Below are 18,679 nucleotides of genomic sequence, written 5' to 3'. Positions count from 1 at the left end.
CTTATTAGGAACATTAGCGTATCTAATTACATTTTTAACATGGTGCCAATTCAGTTTACTATCATGTTAAAAAAAAAATTCTCCCTGCCCCTTACTGTATCTTTATTTCAGGCTTTTCAAATAACTTGCTCATCTTGATGTTTGTGATTATTATCTGGTTTACTAATAAAAATTTATCAGACATGAGTTAATAAAAAAAAATAATCACAGTTGTATTGGAATTTTTGTATTAACCATAAAGGTCCTGAATTTCATTTTCTGACTATGCCTAGCAGTACAGGAAACAGAAATATTCTAAATAGACTCCATTTTCTTAAGAATTCTTTATTTTCAGCATCTCTTTGCATGTAAGGTATAATGTATAATCATGATAGTATTTCCCAATTCTAGTTTTTTATTGGAGTAAGTAGTTTACGTTAAGAAATGAGAGCTATTTCTAAGAGAGCAGATCCTGCTAATGTAGTGGATTAAGTGTCAGGTTGCTAACCAAAGGTCACAATGAGAACGCATCAGCAATTCTAAGGGAGAGAGATGAGGCAGTTAGAATTTACAACCATAAAATGCACCTGTTAATTTTTACATTATCAGATAGCCAGTAGGATAATTTTTACTGTCCAACAGTGTCAATGAGTTGGAGTCTACTTGACGGCAGTGAATTCATTGGATAAGAGAGAACAAAAAGAAAGATAAAAGATGTCAGGATGATGCAAAGAATATGCATTAGATGTTTTCTCATTTTTGCCCTATTGACTGAATGAAATTGTTGCCTTTAAGTTGTGATGTTTGGAGAAGAGTTCTGAATATCTCATAGCCTCTCAAAAGAACAAATAAGTTTATCTTGGAAGAAGTGCAAGCATGGTGCTTCTCAGAGTCAATAATGGTGACTCTTGGTCTCACATACTTAGGGCATGTTTTCAGGAGGGACAGTCATTGGACATCATGCTGGGAAAGTTGGAGGATCAGAAAAGTAGAGGAAGGCCATCAATGAGAAGGATTGATACTGTGTAACAATGTGTTTAAGCATGTTGGAGGTTTCGAGGATGATGTGAAATAGGGTAAAGTTCAGATCTGTTGTTCATGGGGTCACAGTGAGTTGTAGGCAACTCATGACACCTTACAACAACAACAATACAGATCTGTAGTGGTACAAGTATCTTGACAGTAATACAAAATTTTATTTATTTTTAGTTTTTAAATAGTCAAATGATAGTGATAGGGAAGATTTTTTTTTTATGGTGAGAAAAATTTATATTTAGAATTAGCCCACTGGACTCAGTTTAGATGACCCCAATTTTGTTGGCAACATCCAAAGCATCATAATCAGGAGCAAGTCGAACATAGGCCTTCTTCTCTCCATCAGGCCTAATCAAAGTGTTGACCTTAGCCACATCAGTGTCCTAGAGCTTATTTACAGCTTGTTTAATTTGGTGCTTGTTGGCCTTGACATCCACAATGAACAAAAGTGTGTTGTTATCTTCTATCTTCTTCATAGCTGACTCAGTGGTCAGGGGAAATTTGATGATGGCATAGGTCAAGCTTATTTCTCCTGGGGGCGCTGTTCCAGGGGTATTTGGGCTGCCTTTGGAGTCTCAGCGTCTTAGGCCACCGGAAGGTGGGTGACCTGCGGATCTTTTTTTTTTTTTTTTTTTTTGGCTGTGGATGCCCTTCAGGACTGCCTTCTTGGCCTTTAATGTCATTGCTTTGGCTTCAGTTTTGGGAGGGGCAGGGGCTTCCTTCTTCGCTTTCCGCGCCATCTTCGAAAAAGTGATAGTGAAGATTTTAAAAGCAGAAACTATATATTATTATTGTTTTAGTCTATGCTTTATGTTCTGAAGAGTCTTGGACATAACATAGCCTCTTGGGCTTATTGGCCTATGATTTTAACATAATAAAAATTTCCTATAACACACTGTTACTTTCTCTATTCTTTTACCAATAGGAGATATTAGATATATCAAAGAAATCAACTCCTTGCTTTGTGAACTTCTCCAGGTTACAGCAGATCACAAATATGCAAGCTGAAATCTACCAGGTAAATTATGTTGGCCATTTTACTTTCGACTTATAGTACAGGAAAGAAAAAGAGATTCAAATATCAGCAATTCTATTATATTTAGTATTTGGCACTTGGTTTACTTTTTTTGGTAGTATACTGGTAATAATAGTTGTTAGTAGTAACAAAAGCAGCAGCAAGCTTGAATACTTTAAAGAAGAGGTTTGTTAAATCTACTGGACTCTCATAAAGATCACTTTCCTTTGCTTTTAAACCGTCAATCTCTTCTGAATGAGCAAAATGTTACTTTTGTTGCAGAACAACTTGGAAATTGAAGTCTTAAAACTAGAAAAAGATACAGCAGATGTTGTTCATCCTTTCTTTTTAGGTAAGTGATTTGGTTATTGTCTAATAATCATTAGGTTTTGAAATTTTTCCGGGATAATTTTAAGTAAGCAAAATTATAAAGTACTCTTGACTTGACTAGTGCAACCAGTGTTAAAAGTGACCAAGTCAAATGCTACTTAAAATCTGGAAAATATAAGAAATTGATAGAAGGCAGCTGACATGGTTAAAATATTCATTGCTGTCAGTTCTCACTTGTTGCAAACTTATAGACATAATAGGTTTTTGAGACTGTAAATTTTTTTAAATTTTTTAAAAAAATTTGTTATTTTTTTCTGTGTACTGTCAAATTGGATTTGACTGGTACAAGAGGAGATTGCCCCTCCTTCTCCATCAGAGTAGCTGGTGGATTTGAACTGCGTACCTCTGGGATTGCAGTGCAGCTTCCTGCCACTAGGTCACCAGAGTTCCCTGAGACTGTAAATCTTGATTGAAGCAGATGCATTATCTTTCTCCTGCAGAGTTGTTGCTAGGTTTGAACCCTCTTTTAGTTAGCAGTCAAGACACCAGGCTTCTTTATGGTTAAAATGAAGACTGTAAATTAGAAGATTGAGATGGGTATCTATATACCCAGGGGAATATAATGGGCAGTTACTTTGTTCATACTAGACACAATTATATATGTCCTTTAAATGGTCAACTCTTGAGAATTAACCCCAAATATAGACCTTGATAATAAAAAAAAATTATGTGCCACAGATTCATTGATTTGTAGCATTGCTTGGAATTGGAAAATTTTAGAAACAAGCTAAGTGCTCATGCTTAGGAATTTGTGTTCATGTTACACACATGTTATACTCTGAGAAAAGAAGATCCTTATGAATTGATGTCAGTACATTGTTACATAAAACATAGGCTAGGATATATCGCTACATGAAAAGAACAAAAGTACTAAAAAATATTTTCAGCTTCTAGAGAGATGGTGCCTACCTCCATTTCACAATAGATGGTCCCTGGCAGAATGGGAGAAAAATGTAGAACAAAACTAAAAATTGTGAAAAAGATTAGGCTTACTTGTCTAATGAAGGCTAGTAGTACCCTTAAGAGTGTGGCCCTTAGGGGAGCTCTGGTGGCCTAGTGGCAAGGAGCTGCAACTACAATCCCAGAGGCACACGGTTCGAATCCACCAGATGCTCTGCCGGGGAAAAGGAGGGACAATCTCCTCCTGTACCAGTCAGATCTGATTTGATGGTACACTCACACAAAAAAAAAAAAAAAAAAAAAAAAAAAGAAAAGAAAGAGTGTGGCCCTTATTCACCCTCAAAGACTAGAACTGAAAATCATTCCTATAGCTTAACTTCTAGACAAATAATAAACAGACCTATAAGATGATCAGTAACTCTTGGAATAATTAACCATACAAGCTCAAAAGGGCCTGTCCTTGGAAAAAGACATTGTGTTGGGAAATGTAGAGGATCAGTGAATGACAGGAAGACCTTCCACCAAAGGAACTGACACAGTAACTGCAACAATAGACTGGAGCAAGGTGGAAACATGAAAAGGCAAGGTTCCATTGTCATGGAAGTCACTATGAGTCATAGACAACTCAACAGCTCCTAGCAACAACAATAACAGTTGAAGGGGGAGGAGGGTGGGAGGAATAAAAAAACCAGGAGGCTGTATGTCCTGTGTTTTCTAAGTCATTGACTTCAAAAGCATATTGAAATGAAAACTGGAAACTCTTAAGCAAGATGTTCCTGAGTCTTACTCAAGCTCTGTCTTCAAATGATAGGAAATAATACTTGCTAGAATTGATAAAATTATGTTAGCACTTTAATATTACCAACATTTTAAAGCAAAAACAAAACAAAAGCATGCAGCTTTTTAAAAACCATGAAATAACAATAAGAAAGTGATTTAAAAATGCCAGCAAGGGCTACTTTTATAACTTCAAATGCACATTTGACTTACATGCTGTACAAATGTAACTGGATAAACAGGAAGCACCCATGGTGAACTTCCTGGAAAATTCAAGAATGGACTGGAAGAGTAACTCCAGAGCTTGGATGATGATTATGTTATTTGAAGATTACAAGATGAAGAATATCTATCAGAGCAGATTATCAACATGGACAAAGCATACTTGTTTTAGAAAAGGGTACTATAGACTTGGGTTCACAAAGGCAAAATTGATGCCTAGTTTCAAATCCTTTAAAGATAGAATTGTACTGTTACTTGGAGGAAATGCTGTAGGATTTTTATGTTTTGAAGACATTTTCTTTTTATGTTTCTAAAACCCCTGAGCTTTCAGAAATATTAACAAACATAACTGTCTCCTCCTGTGTGGTTTACAGCCTCTGAAAACCCACTCTGAGTTGGTTTCTATTCAGTGGCGATGAACAACAAGAACAAGTCTACTACATGAGTAGCTCCAGATTGGATGATGATTATGCTATTGAAGATTAATTTTTAAATTGTTTCATCCTAGAATTATGATCTTTCTGTCTTGGAAAGAAAATTCCTTTTAAGATTGTGTTGCTACTAGATAATGCCCCAGGACACCCTCTTCACATTTCTCTCTCATTGCCATTGAAAGCTGACCTTCCAGCTTGTCTCTGAGGCTGCCAATTGCATAGGAGCAGATTATCTATCTTTCTTCTACAGAGACACTGGTAGATTAAAATTACCAGAGAGAGGGTTGACCTTTAGATTAGAAGTACTTTCCTACTTCAGCATCAGAGCTCCTTTGTCTTATAGTTGTAATCATGTGCCATCAAGTTGAACTGACTCATAGCTGACCTTATAGCAGGTTTTTAGAGGCTGTATGTGAGTTGTGTGAAAGGAGCTTGACCATCTTTCTCCATCAGACTGGCTGGTGGATTTGAACTGCTTGCCTTTGGATTTGTAGTACATTTTTTTTTTCTACTCACTTGATTACCAGAGCATCATTCCTCTTCACGTAGAACATCTAAATCAAGAAGTGAAAGTGGTGGATCTATCTCCCAAATGACAGTTTTGATTCAGCATATAGCCTCAATATGTAATCTTCATCTTCAAGGCCTGCTACCCATGGATTACAGTTGCTCAGGCAGTAGCGACAGCAGATGGTGGTATGGTAATAATACATGATTTCTGAAAGAATGATGGTATTGTTCAGGTATCTACAATATTATATCTAGCTAAGAGGAAGTTACAGAGAATTATATGAAGGAAAGGATTAAGAAAGAAAATTGCTGAGTTATATGAACAGTGCATCCTGCGTGTTCCTTCAAGGCAAAGATGGTCTCACATTCTTTGGACATGTTGTCAGGAGGGCCCAGTCCTTGGAAAAAGACATTATTATGTTGGGAAAGGTAGAGGATCAGTGAAGGATGATGACAGGAATTGACACAGTGGACTCGAGCATATCGGAGATCAAGAGGAAAGGAATTTATAACTGCCTTTTAGTATCAGTTTTTAAATCCAGTCTTTTTTATAGAAAACATTAAATATAAACTTACAGTATATGTTGTTGTTGTGTTATGTGCAATTGAGTCACCTGCGACTCATAGCAACCCTATGTATAACAGCCCTAAACCCTGCTCTATCCTGTACCAGTCCTGTTGTCTCTGACACACCTACCCCATTACCCCAGTCACTGAATCAGTCTCATTAAGGATCTTCCTCTCTCCTGCACTGTCCCTCCATCCTCCCAAGCATGATGTCCCTCTCCAAGGACTCCTTGCAACATGTCCACAGTATGTCAGATGAAGCTTTAGAATCCTTGCTTCCAAGGAGCAGCCTGCTTTCACTCTCTCTAGGAGAAACCTGTTTTTTCTCTTAGCAGTCCATGGTATGTATACTCAATACTCTTTTCCAACACCATAGCTCAAAGGCAGAAATTCTCCATCATCTCTAGTCATTGTCCAGCTCTCTGATGCAAATACATCATATGGTATATACATATATTCAAAAAAAAGAATTTGTGTATACATATGTATATACATACATAAAAAAGGGAGAATTGATGCTTTTGAATTGTGTTAGAGAAGACACTGAATATGCCATGGAGGAAGACTCATCAACAACTTGAGCTATGCACATAACACAGCCTTGCTTGCTGAAAGTGAGGAAACTTGAAACACTTATTGCAGAGGATCAAAGATTGGCCTTCAATATGGATTGCATCTTTACATCAAGAAGACAAAAATCTTTACCATTGGACCAATACCCAACATCATGATAAGATGGAGAAAGGTTGAAGTTATCTGCAATTTCATCTTACTTGGATGCATAGTTAATACCCTTAGTATTAGCAGTCAGGAGATGAAGAAACATTTTGCATTGGGGAAATCTACTGTCAGGGATCTCTACAAATTACTGAGGAGAAATTGTTAGTTAGAAGACTAAGGTACACCTTATTCAGGCCATGGTCTTTTGAGTTTATTCATCTGAGAGCTAGATGATGAATAAGGATGACAGAAGAATAATTGATGCCTTTGAATTTTGTTGTTAGAGAAAAGCACTGAATATCCTATGGACTGCCAAAAGAGCAAACAGATATGTCTTGGGAAAAGTGTAGCTAGAGTGCTCCTTGGAGGCAAGCATGGTGAAACTTCATCTCACTGGGCATGTTGCTAGGAGAGTCCATTCCTTAGAAAAGGATGTCATGTTTGGAAAGGTAAAGGGTGGATTGACACAGTGACTGCAGCAAGGAGCTTACTGTGTTGAATATGATAAGAATGGAATGATGCGGTTAGGACAGAATTCAGATTTGTTCATAGGGTCACTATGAGTCATACTTGACTTGATGGCACCTAACAACAACAACATAATCAAAACTAACAAAGAGAAGAGTATTCAGTTTAGAACTGACATGATAGTCATCTGAAGTCAGAAACTAACTGTATATGTAGATTCCCCCCACGCCATCTTTGTCTACTGAAAGGATCTAAAATGATAACACTCTGATGTTGCCAATGAGTATCCTTAGTCTCCAGATCTTGTTTGCTAAATACTGTTTTCCCCTAAAAGGAAACACTCCTTAGAGAAAAGACAGTAGCTTCACATTAACCTAAAAATTGATAAGTTTAGTGGCAAGAAGCTGAACTGCAATCCCAGAAGTGCACAGTTCGAATCCACCAGATGCTCTGTGGAGAAGGAGGGACAGTCTCCTCCTGTACCAGTCAGATCTGATTTGACAGCACATACACACACACACACATATAATAAAGTAAAAAGAAAACAACAACCTGATAATTTTAAACCTACCGTTGGCTTTATGGAAGAAAGATCTGGTAATATCCAGTTCTTCTCTTGGAATTGCCATGACTCAGAATTGATGACATGGTAAAGGATTTAGTTTTTAGTTTATAGGTATGTAAAGGGGGTGGGATAGGGCAAGAAATAGAACCAAGTGTCAATAATTAGTGAGGCTAGCTCATGTAAAGGAGTTCAGGGAGCTATCCTTGAAACTTTTTGGTTAAATCTGGAGTATTTTCTAGGTAAGAATATAAAAGAAGCAGAATTGGAATTCATTAATCGAATTCTGGGGATGTACTGAGATAACTAAAATATTACAACTTTAAAAAATGTTCTAGATAGTATAGTGAATGGATAGGAAAATGGACTATGTGAACAGTATGGCTCCAGCTATAAAAACGAAACTAGAAGTGGAATTAAAAGACCAGAAAAAAGTAATAGCAGAATTTGTCAGTAGAAGAAAGTTCACATTGGAACTGGTATTGATATTAAAAATAGCAAAAGGAAAAATTTAGGAGCAAAATGGTGGGTTTAACATTGGCAGCATTAAACTAGAACAAAGAAGGCATAAATGATTCCAAAACATTATATTGCTAATTTTATTCCTGTTTCTGGTTTAATGTAGCTCAGAAATGTCATACTCTACAAAGCATGAATAATCATTTGGAAGCTGTGCTGAAAGAGAAGAGGTCCCTCAGGCAGAGACTGATGAAACCCATATGCCAGGAAAACTTGCCTATTGAAGCAGTTTATCACAGGTATGACTGAAAGGTGGAGAATAAAAGATTTTATTTGTACTTTGAGGACAATTACTTTTAAATATAATTCATTAAACAGTATTTCAATAATTATATATGTTGATATTATTAATGCTGATGCATTAAGCTTTTTTTTGTTTTTTAATTTTTGCTTTAAAAGAAATATAGCTATGGTTAGAGGAATTAGTCTCTGGAGAAGGATATCATGTTTAGTAAAGTCAACCAAAAAAAAGAGGCCAACCTCACAAAACAGATTATCATAATGGCTGTGAAAAATGGACGCAGATTTAGCAACAACTGTGAATATGATGCAGGACCAGGTAGTGTTTCATTCTGTTTTACATTAGGTTGTTCTGAATTGGAGGCTCCCAACAACAGCAGCCTGGTGAAGAGCAAAGAGTTCCTTTTGCCCATTGTGTTCTGAAAGTTTTAAATTATGACTTTAGGAAAGAAATTATATGTGGAGAAAATGAGGTAAAAATTATTTTTAGTATATGTAGATTTTTCCATGGAGTGAATGAAATCTTAAGTTAACACTGCCTATATGTAAACTAGGGAGCTCTGGTGGCCTAATGGTAAGAAACTGTTCTACAGTCTTAAAGCTGCACATTTCTTCTTTAATAAAATTTTTATTTTATGTTGGTTTACTTACAAACTTAATATACATTGTTTTCACACCAGATCTTTCCCATTTCCTTTACCATCCCTCCCTCCACCCATCAAATTTGTGTGACCCTAAAATTAACTCCTCCCCTCCTCTCGGCCCAGCCTCACCCCTCTGCTCGAACCCCCCTATCCTCATACATGTTCTACAGTAATGTTATTATACAGTATTTGTCCTTATAGGACTGAGTTAGTTCACTTAGCATAATGCTCTCCAGTACCTCCCAAGTTGGGTAGTGATTTATAAAATCATTGTTCCAGCATGCTGCATAGTATTCCATTGTGTGAATATACCATAATTTCTCAGGCCATTCGATTGTGGTTGCAGATTTAAGCTGTTTCCATTATCGTGCAGTGATTAATAACGCTGCTATGAACATTGGTGTACAAAGTCTCCATTCATGCCTCAGTTCTCATTTTCTCAGTATATTCCAAGCAGTGGTATAGCTGGGTATTATGGAATCTCTATGTTCAGCTTTCTGAAGATATGCCAAACTGCCTTCTGGAGTGGTTGTACCATTTTACAGTCCCACCAACAGTGTGTAAGAGTTCCTATCTTCTGAGCATTTGACTGTGGCTTGGGACGCGAGCAGAGGCGCACAGCGACCCCGCCCGACGGCCCGTGATGATCTGAGAGCCCCTCGGCTTCCCCCTCCCCTGAGACATGGCCAGGCCCTCCCCTCGGCGGCCTGCAGACGCCCACCTCCACCGGTCTCCCCCTCAGGACACCCACCTCTCTCTGCGGGGCTTGGCTCCGTCGCCTCCCCTGCACTCGCTCCCGCCTCCGCTCGGAGGCCAGCCCCGGCGAGACGAGGCGGCCGCCAGGAAGAGTGGCTCCTTCGACCGCAAGCTCAGCAGCATCCTCACCGACCTCTCCAGCTCGCTCAGCTGCCATGCCGGCTCCAAAGACTCGCCCACTATGCCCGAGTCCTCCGTAACCGACCTGGGGTACTACAGCTCGCCCCAGCACGACTACTACTCCGGCCAGCCCTACACCTCCCACCACCAGTTCAATCTCAACAGGCTTGCGGGCACTGGCGCTTACTCGCCCAAGTCGGAATATATGTACGGGGCTTCCTACCAGCAGTACGGAGCTTACCTCGAGCAGCCCCTGCCTGCCCAGGACCCAGTATCAGTGAAGGAGGAGCCGGAAGCCGAGGTGCGCATGGTGAATGGGAAGTCCAAGAAAGCCTGAAAGCCCCGCACCATCTACTCTAGTTACCAGCTGGCCGCCCTGCAGAGACCCTTCCAGAAGGCCCAGTACCTGGCGCTGCCCGAGCGCGCTGAGCTGGCCGCGCAGTTGGGCCTCACGCAGACACAGGTGAAAATCTGGTTTCAGAACCGCCGCTCCAAGTTCAAAAAGCTCTACAAGAATGGGGCGGTGCCCCTGGAGCACAGCCCCAACAACAGCGATTCCATGGCCTGTAACTCGCCACCATCACCTGCCCTCTGGGACACCTCCTCTCACTCCACTCTGGCCCCTGCTCGAAGCCAGCTGCCCCCGCCACTCCCGTACGGCGCCTCCCCCAGCTACCTGGATGACCCCACCAACTCCTGGTACCACGCGCAGAACCTGAGCGGACCCCACTTGCAGCAGCAGCCGCCTCAGCAGGCCACCCTGCACCATGCCTCCCCGGGGCCACCGCCCAACCCTGGGGCTGTGTACTGAACACCCCACCTGGCCTGAACTCCCCACGAAGGACCCCGGGACCAGGCAGAAGGTGCTTCCATCCTAGATGACACTCAGGAATCATCGAGGGGCCCAGGGAAAGGGTGCCTCCTTTCCCCATCCCTTGTCCCTTCCTCCAGGGATCCAAGTGCTACCAGATGACATTTACATGGACTGAGGATGTCCCCTGGACCACCTCCCCCTGCCCAGATACTAAAGGGTCCCTCCAGTTGGGGCACCCATTCCAGCTGGGACAGCTGTCTCGCTTCCACTCAAAGAGCCCGGAGTGGCTTTAAAGACGGCTCATCACTTTTTACATTTTGAAACACAGTACCTGTGTCCGGACTGGAGAACTGGAGGACAGGCGGGGGAAGACTGTGGAGCATTCACATGTCACGAGTGGGCTGGGGCACCAGGCACCGTGGGATTCTCCCAAGCCATCTGTGACCGTCCCCTTCCCGAGGGCCCTCTGCCAAAAAGAAAAGAAACCAGACGTCGTAACTGGGACTCAGGGAGAGGGGCCTGGACCAGCCCCCAAACTTCTCCTCTCATTTAAGAACTGAGGGCTAAACCAAAGAAAATTCCCCTCATGAGGGAAATGTTTAATATTTGTGGCTTTAGAGGGAAGAACTAAAAGAGCCTTCTCTCCCCTCCATTCTGGGGAGATGAGGGGAGAGGCTCCCATGTCTTGCCTAAGGACCTATTTCTTCCATGTACAAGACTTTGCACGACTTTGGTTTTAAAAGCTGTTGAAAAATAGGAAAACGAAGGGCATTGTTAACAGATAGGACCCAACCCCTCTCAGGCGGGCGCTTCTGCTCGGCCCCAACCCCCACCCCACCTCTTCTTCTCCTCCAGTAAGTTGGCAGTTTGGGTGCCAAACCCCAAATCTCCTAGGAGACATACTAGGCAAGACAACCCCCTCTAACACCCCCTTTCTGGTGGCTCTGGAAGCAGATTGAGTAGAAGAATGCCGAGTGAGGTGCAGAAGATCATAACTTGGTGCCTTTATGGGTGAGAGGGTGGCTGTCTGGGGGGAGAATGCCCCTCCCTCGCACAGCTGTCCCCCCAGAGCTAACCCTCCTCTGCCCCTGATGTGGTGAAAGATGGACGACTGGAGCTATATATATAGTATGTATTTTTTTTAAAAAGCAACAGAGAGAAGTAGTCTCCTCCCTACTGTGGTTTCCTATTTATGTGACCCTTTCGTCCTGGATGGAGCTGCGTTGTAAGTTAGAGAGAGAAAGGGGGATGTGGACTCCAGCTGGATTGAGGGTTGGTGGGATGTGTGGAGTGGGACAGAGGCAGCGAGCCTCAGAGTCCCACTCCAGGGGAACAGGAATGAAGCCAACTCCCACCCTCTCCCAGCCTCCCATTTCTGCTTTCTTACTGGATCCATCTTTATATATAATGTTAATAAAAAAGAAGAAAAGAAAAAAAAAAGAGTTCCTATCTTCTTTTCGTTCTTTCGGCACCACCATGGCGGTTGGCAAGAACAAGCGCCTTACAAAAGGTGGCAAAAAAGGAGCCAAGAAGAAAGTGGTTGATCCATTTTCTAAGAAAGATTGGTATGATGTAAAGGTGCCAGCAATGTTCAGTATAAGAAATATTGGGAAGACATTAATCACAAGGACTCAAGGAACCAAAATTGCATCTGATGGACTCAAGGGTCGTGTTTTTGAAGTGAGCCTTGCTTATTTGCAAAATGACGAAGTTGCATTTAGAAAATTCAAGCTAATTACTGAAGATGTTCAAGGCAAAAACTGCCTCACCAACTTCCATGGCATGGATCTTACCCGGGACAAAATGTGCTCCATGGTCAAAAAATGGCAGACCATGATTGAAGCACATGTTGATGTCAAAACCACCAATGGTTATTTGCTCCGTCTATTTTGTGTTGGTTTTACAAAAAAATGCAACAATCAGATTCGGAAGACATCTTATGCTCAGCACCAACAGGTCCGCCAAATCCGGAAGAAAATGATGGAAATCATGACCCAAGAGGTGCAGACAAATGACTTGAAAGAGGTGGTCAATAAATTGATTCCAGACAGCATTGGAAAAGACATAGAAAAGGCTTGCCAGTCTATTTATCCTCTCCATGATATATTTGTTAGGAAAGTAAAAATGCTCAAGAAGCCCGGGTTTGAATTGGGCAAACTCATGGAGCTTCATAGTGAAGGTGGTAGCTCTGGAAAAGCTACTGGAGATGAGACAGGTGCAAAAGTTGAACGAGCAGATGGTTATGAGCCACCAGTTCAAGAATCTGTTTAAAATTCAGCCTTTTAATAATTACACATAAAAATTATTATTTGTAATTTAAAAAAAAAAGAGTTCCTATCTTGCCACATCCTCTCCAACATTTACTACTTGCTGTCCTATTAAACTTTGCCACTGTTACTTGAGTGAGATGATATCTCATTGTGGCTTTGATACGCATCTTTCTTACTGCCGGTGATTTTGAGCATTTTTTTCATGTGTCTGTTGCTCAACTGAATATCTTCCTCTGTGAAAATTTTTTTCATGTACAAAGCTGCACATTTCAAATCTACCAGCTGCTCCCTGGGAAAAAGATGGACAGTCTCCTTCTGTGCAATTTATTGCTTAGAAAACCTGCTATAGGGTCAGCTATGGGTTATTTCTGGCTCAATGGCAAACAACAACATACATAAAACTAGGGAGCTCTGGTGAGTTGGTGGTAAGAGTCTGTGCTGCAATTCCAAAGGCACACAGTTCAACCCTCTAGCTACTACACAGAAGAAGGATGGACAATGCAATTTACTGCTTCAGAAAATCCACTGAAGGGTAGCTGACTTGATAGCACACAACATCAACACATATAAAACTTGTTTTAGAAGTGGCATGGACAAAAAGGAGTTTTAAGTAGCAACAGATGTAAATAATGTCAATTAAGGAAGAGAAAAACTGGGTTCTAATCTCTTTGTTATTTATATGCTTCAGAATCTTGGGCAAATGATGTAACTATTAACCTCAGTTTCCTCAATTAATAGATTGATGGCCTAGTGGGTAAAGAATTTCACTGGCAACCCAATGGCGAGTGTTTTGAATCCACTAACTGCTCCTTGGGAGAAAGTTAGGCAGTCTTCTCCCTTGTGATTTACTGCCTCTGAAAACCTGCTGGATGGTCAGCTAGCTATCAGTTGGTTCTAACCCAACAGCACACAACAACAAAATGGAGATTATTTCAGTTTTTCTCTTCTTAAGATTATTGTTATCATATTGAAGATACAGTTTTACCCCTAAAAAAAATAAACAGGCCTTGAAATCTCTTGCTGACGTCTTCCTTCAGTACTTCACTAGCAGACCCTGAGCAAATCAGTGTTTTCTCGAGTGGTAAGACACTTTGCTTTTTAGTAAAATAATAAACAAAATCTCTCATTCTTATGGAATCAATATCTATTCAGTATAATGACTTGCCGAAGAAGTAATGATTTTAAAAGCATTTTGGAAAAATGTGTAGTAGTTTTTTTGTATAGATTGTTTTTGTGAAAGGACATTTACACTTATTCTCACTCTTCACTAAGAAAAAGAGTAAACTGAAATAAAATGGCATTTATCTAGGGAAAAACCCTTATATAAGACTATTTTTATCATTGAGGCTTGTCTTAATATTAGGTTGAGTTCTGGTTATGATTAGTGTTATCTCCGATTATCTGTCTGGATGACAAATTAGATCTTTCCTACAGTAAAAGAGAATCATTTTATGATCAATATTACCATGACTTGATTGTTATTTTTGTGTTTGTTATTTTTTTCTCAAAAGAGAATACAAAATAAATTTTAAAAAATGAATATTTTTTCTCTCCCAGATGCATGGTACAGTTATTGGAGTTGGCAGTGAATTTCATTGAGAAATTAGAAGCTCATCTTGAAACAATTAGAAACATTCCTCAGTTAGATGAAAATCTAAAGAATATAGTAAGTATTGGTGCTATGATGACATCTTAGTTCCTCATCAGTGCCTTTCATAATTATTTTTAGCTGTCTCTCTTTCATACTAAAATATTTATGACCCATAACATTGAGGCAAGTGGTCAGAAGGTCCTCTGCCAGGCAACCCACCTGAGGTAAAGCAGTCCTGACTGAAGAATTGTATCCTTAATGTGTCTAACCGGAATTGAATTTGTTACTTTCCTAACAAACCCTATAATTAGAAAATAAACTTCTCTCTCACAATTATCTCACTACTCAAGAAAGTGTGTAAGCCAGTCTTTCTCCTCTTTAGAATGAAGAGGTTAGACTCTGCCGTCTGAATACTGGGGACACAGTGAATTTTTTTTTTAAGTGAATGGTACAGGAAAGTAGCATGCCAAAGCTTTGACTTACTCATGGAGAAAATACTGGGTAAATTAGAATGAACCTTGCTACTCTTAAATGGGGGGAGAGAGAGAGAGAGAGAGAGAGAGAGAGAGAGAGAGAGCGCGCATCAGTGTCCCTGGGGGCTTGTTAGGAATAGAGAATTACAGATTTAGTTTAGCTTAAGCCTTTAGAATCAATCAATCTATCCTAATTTAACAAGATACTCAGATGAATTTTGAGGACAAAAGAGAGAAGCTCTGGGTTAGAAGAGCAGGTGGAGAAAGTAAAGGCAGAGAAACTTGGGCAATAATTAATTTTTCAAAGAGTAGATTTAAAACAAAGGGATTCTTTAGTTTTAAGAAGGGTTTTGGGGGAAGAATTCTAGATCTTGATTGTTAACTTGGATAAAGGAACATATCCAAAGTAATAAAATGTCTACCCTTAGTGACTTGAATAGGATCAAGTAGAGGTGAAAGAACATTTTGCTTTTTTGACTTTATTTTGCACTTGTATTAGATGTCCAGTCAATGTTGGCTGAACTGCAGCTAAACTGAATTTGAGATATTGTCTGTGCAACAGACTGATATATGAGAGTGAATTTTAGGAAGATTAGGCTTGACAGTGTAGCTGGAGGATCACTTGCCCTGAAGACCAAGAAAAGTTGAACTTACAATGAAAAGATGTTTACTATGAGAAGTGGAGGAGCCTTCTGCATTAGGTGACAATGGTGTTAACTTTGGTGTCATAATTCTTGGTGAAAAAATGATGAATGAATGACTGCCATGCAATTTCTCTCCTGTTTCCTCTTTAATATGTTACAGAACAAGGCTTTGGCAAAGATGGATATTTTGGTAACTGAGACAGAAGAACTAGCAGAGAACATACTCAAGTGGCGAGAACAACAAAGGGAAGTTTCATCTTGTGTCCCTAAAATATTAGCTGAAGAGAATGATCTTCGTAAACATGACGTTGTAATGCCTCCTTAACGTTTTAATTCTAAAGTTCATGTCCAAACTATTAATGCTAAATAAATGCTAACTCTTTAGTTTTGCATAAATATATTTAAGAAGGCTAGTTTTAATAAAATGTAACTTTAGGTATTTATGGGCTTTTCTGCTAGCAATACTGAAAGAACCCTGTTTATAATGGAGTACCAGAATTCCAGATTCATTAAGGCCAAACTGAATTACCCTCTTCATTCCCCCCTCATTCCATATATTTTCATTATTTTCAGTGAAATTAGCAAGGACCTGTGGAGTTTATCTTTTACTACAACTTTTCCTAGCCATTGTTAGACTTTGCTGTGTAGATTGGTGAGAATATGCGAACTGGCCATGTTAGCCTATCCACAAGGGAATTGGCTCTCTTCCACTTCACAATGGATTGACCAGCTCAGCAATCTACAAGGGGATTGGCTAGTCTCACCACTGAATTGAGTAGGCCAACAGCAAGAGGCAAACAGATCTGGTGCCATTGAAGAAAAAAACAAGAAAATGTAAGATGCCTTTCTTGCTCCAGCTAAACCTACCACATCAATATCTACAGCAACAATACCTATGGCCGAACCGGCAACATGACATGAGATGGGACCTTGGACGGGAAGAGCCATTATTGGATGGACAGAGAACTTTGTTGGACAACTATGGGTAGGAAGCCAGTATTGGCAGGACTAAGAACTTGTAAACACTGGCCTAAAGCCACAAGGCTTGAGGCTGAAGTGCCTGTGTGCACATTTTGGGAGCTGTCTTGACTATATTCTCTTATTAATCTAGATCATAACCTTTTAACTTCTCCAATATGGTTCTTTGTGGTCTGTGAGTTATTGTGTTGGATTTTGGACCCAGCAAAGTTGTAAAATTGGTATTGAGATGAGTAGAAAGAAGTACAGGAGTGTGAGGAACATGTCTGACCTCATGGGAATTGGTTTTGTGTTATTGATGGGGACAGTTCCCCTTTGTGAAATTGGTAAAGGACAGATATGGCCATTCCCATAAGGTCCTTGTTCTTTTTACAGGACCAAATAACTATAAAATTTATTACTATGAGTGTATTAATCATTTCTCAGCATAATATCTATTAAATGTCTTTAAATGTACATAGTCCTGAATGGAAAGAATCTTCTTGAATCTAAAATTGTTTGCTGATTATTCCTGTTTGTGACTTGAGTGTATGGTGAAGCATTAATATGCACAGCCTGACTTAGGAAGGTCTACTTATAGGGTCATTATGAGTCATATTCGACTTCATAACACTTAACTACAGTTAAGTGAGACTAGTATTATATTTGGAGGAACATTCTACTTTGTACATCACTCTTCGTCAGTTTGCTATACTGAGATAATCTGGGTTTGCAGTGATTCTGAACCTTGTGCCATTGGGATATCAAATACCATAATGTTTTTCCAATGTGGACAGTGGTGGAGCTCCCAGTTGTAAAACAGGTTTGGAAGCAGGTATGGCATCTACTCCCTAAACCACATGCATATGAAAACTCTATGAACTTGGAGAAATGACAATAGTTATGGAAAGGCGTTAGGTCTTTTGTTCATAGAGTCTCTATGATTCATACTTGACGGCAAACAGCAACAACTTATAAGCTTGACATTTGTCAGTTCATATGGGGACTTAGATGTCAGGCATGTTCCCATCACAGTAACTGACAAATATTACTTAAATAGTGTGGGTTATGCTGAAGAGTTCCATTTCTTCTGGAAATCCGGAATTTTAGTTCGTTTTTTATATGGAGTCTTTATGTGACTCACTCACTCATTGCTATTCAGTTGGAGCTGAATGATAGCCAACCCTGTACCAGGTTTCTGGAAACCATAAATCACAGGGGAAGATATTGCTCATATTTTTCCCTTGATGCCGCTGGTGGATTTGAATTGTCAGAGAGGCACTGCCTTTGGGTTAGCACTGCAGCTTTCTACAGACTACCCCAGCAAGATTCTCTTTTACATGATTGGGGTTTTTTGTTGTTTTTTTTTTTTCAATTCTGTCAAATTGGAACTGACCCATAGCTGACCCTCCAGCAGGTTTTCAGAAGCAGCAAAATGCATGGGGGTTGATTGTCCATCTTTCCCCAGCTAAGCATCTGGTGGATTTTAACCGTGTACCTTAGTGTTGACAGTGCAGTTCCTCACCACTAAGCCACCAGCGCTCCTTTTTTACATGGCTAGTTACATGAGATATGCCTGATTCAGACTATGGTTTTTTCAGTTACTTGCTATGCATCTGAGAGATGGATAGTGACTAAGGATAATAGAAGAATAATTGATGCCTTTGAATTGTGGTGCTGGAGAAGTGTATTGAACATATACCATGGACTGCCAAGAGAACAAACAGGTCTGTCTTGGAGTGGGTAAAACCAAGGATTTTGAAGCTCTGTCTCTTGTACTTTGGCATGTGGTCCAGAAGGACTGGTCCTTGAAGAAGGATGTCATACTCAGAAGGGTAGAGGGACAGCACAGGAGAGGAAGACCCCAGATGACATGGATTCACATGTTAACCGGTATCATGAGGGTAAGTGTTGTTGGAGTCAGTGAGACTGGCTCAGGATAGAGCAGACTTCAGAGCTGTTGTAAATGTAGGGTCACTATGAGTCGCAGGCTACGTGATAATACATAACAAAAACAATGGTTCACATTAAAAACCCTGGGCAGAGTCACTAATAAACTTCTCTGGTATAAT

General features: G+C 40.1%; 2 protein-coding genes and 1 pseudogene across 2 annotated transcripts in view; all 3 read left to right on the top strand.

The window, feature by feature from the left end:
• The window catches only part of HAUS2 (HAUS augmin-like complex, subunit 2), a 26,457-nt gene extending 10,437 nt beyond the window's left edge, over positions 1-16,020 (top strand). The window contains 5 exon segments of the mRNA XM_006883215.1: positions 1,940-2,032; positions 2,312-2,381; positions 8,205-8,337; positions 14,500-14,608; positions 15,811-16,020. Of these exon segments, the coding sequence (XP_006883277.1) occupies positions 1,940-2,032; positions 2,312-2,381; positions 8,205-8,337; positions 14,500-14,608; positions 15,811-16,020 (615 nt within the window).
• LOC102847001 lies at positions 9,665-10,669 on the top strand (annotated as a pseudogene).
• On the top strand, positions 12,149-12,943 carry LOC102849290 (40S ribosomal protein S3a-like). The gene has a single exon (XM_006882973.1). The coding sequence runs from the start codon at positions 12,149-12,151 to the stop codon at positions 12,941-12,943; it is 795 nt and encodes a 264-aa protein (XP_006883035.1).
• Positions 16,021-18,679: the final 2,659 nt, after the last annotated feature.

Source organism: Elephantulus edwardii, unplaced genomic scaffold (genome assembly GCF_000299155.1).
Source record: "Elephantulus edwardii isolate Elephantulus edwardi_28Jun2011 unplaced genomic scaffold, EleEdw1.0 scaffold00026, whole genome shotgun sequence".
Lineage (NCBI taxonomy): Eukaryota > Metazoa > Chordata > Mammalia > Macroscelidea > Macroscelididae > Elephantulus > Elephantulus edwardii.
This window is presented reverse-complemented; position numbering and strand designations above follow the sequence as displayed.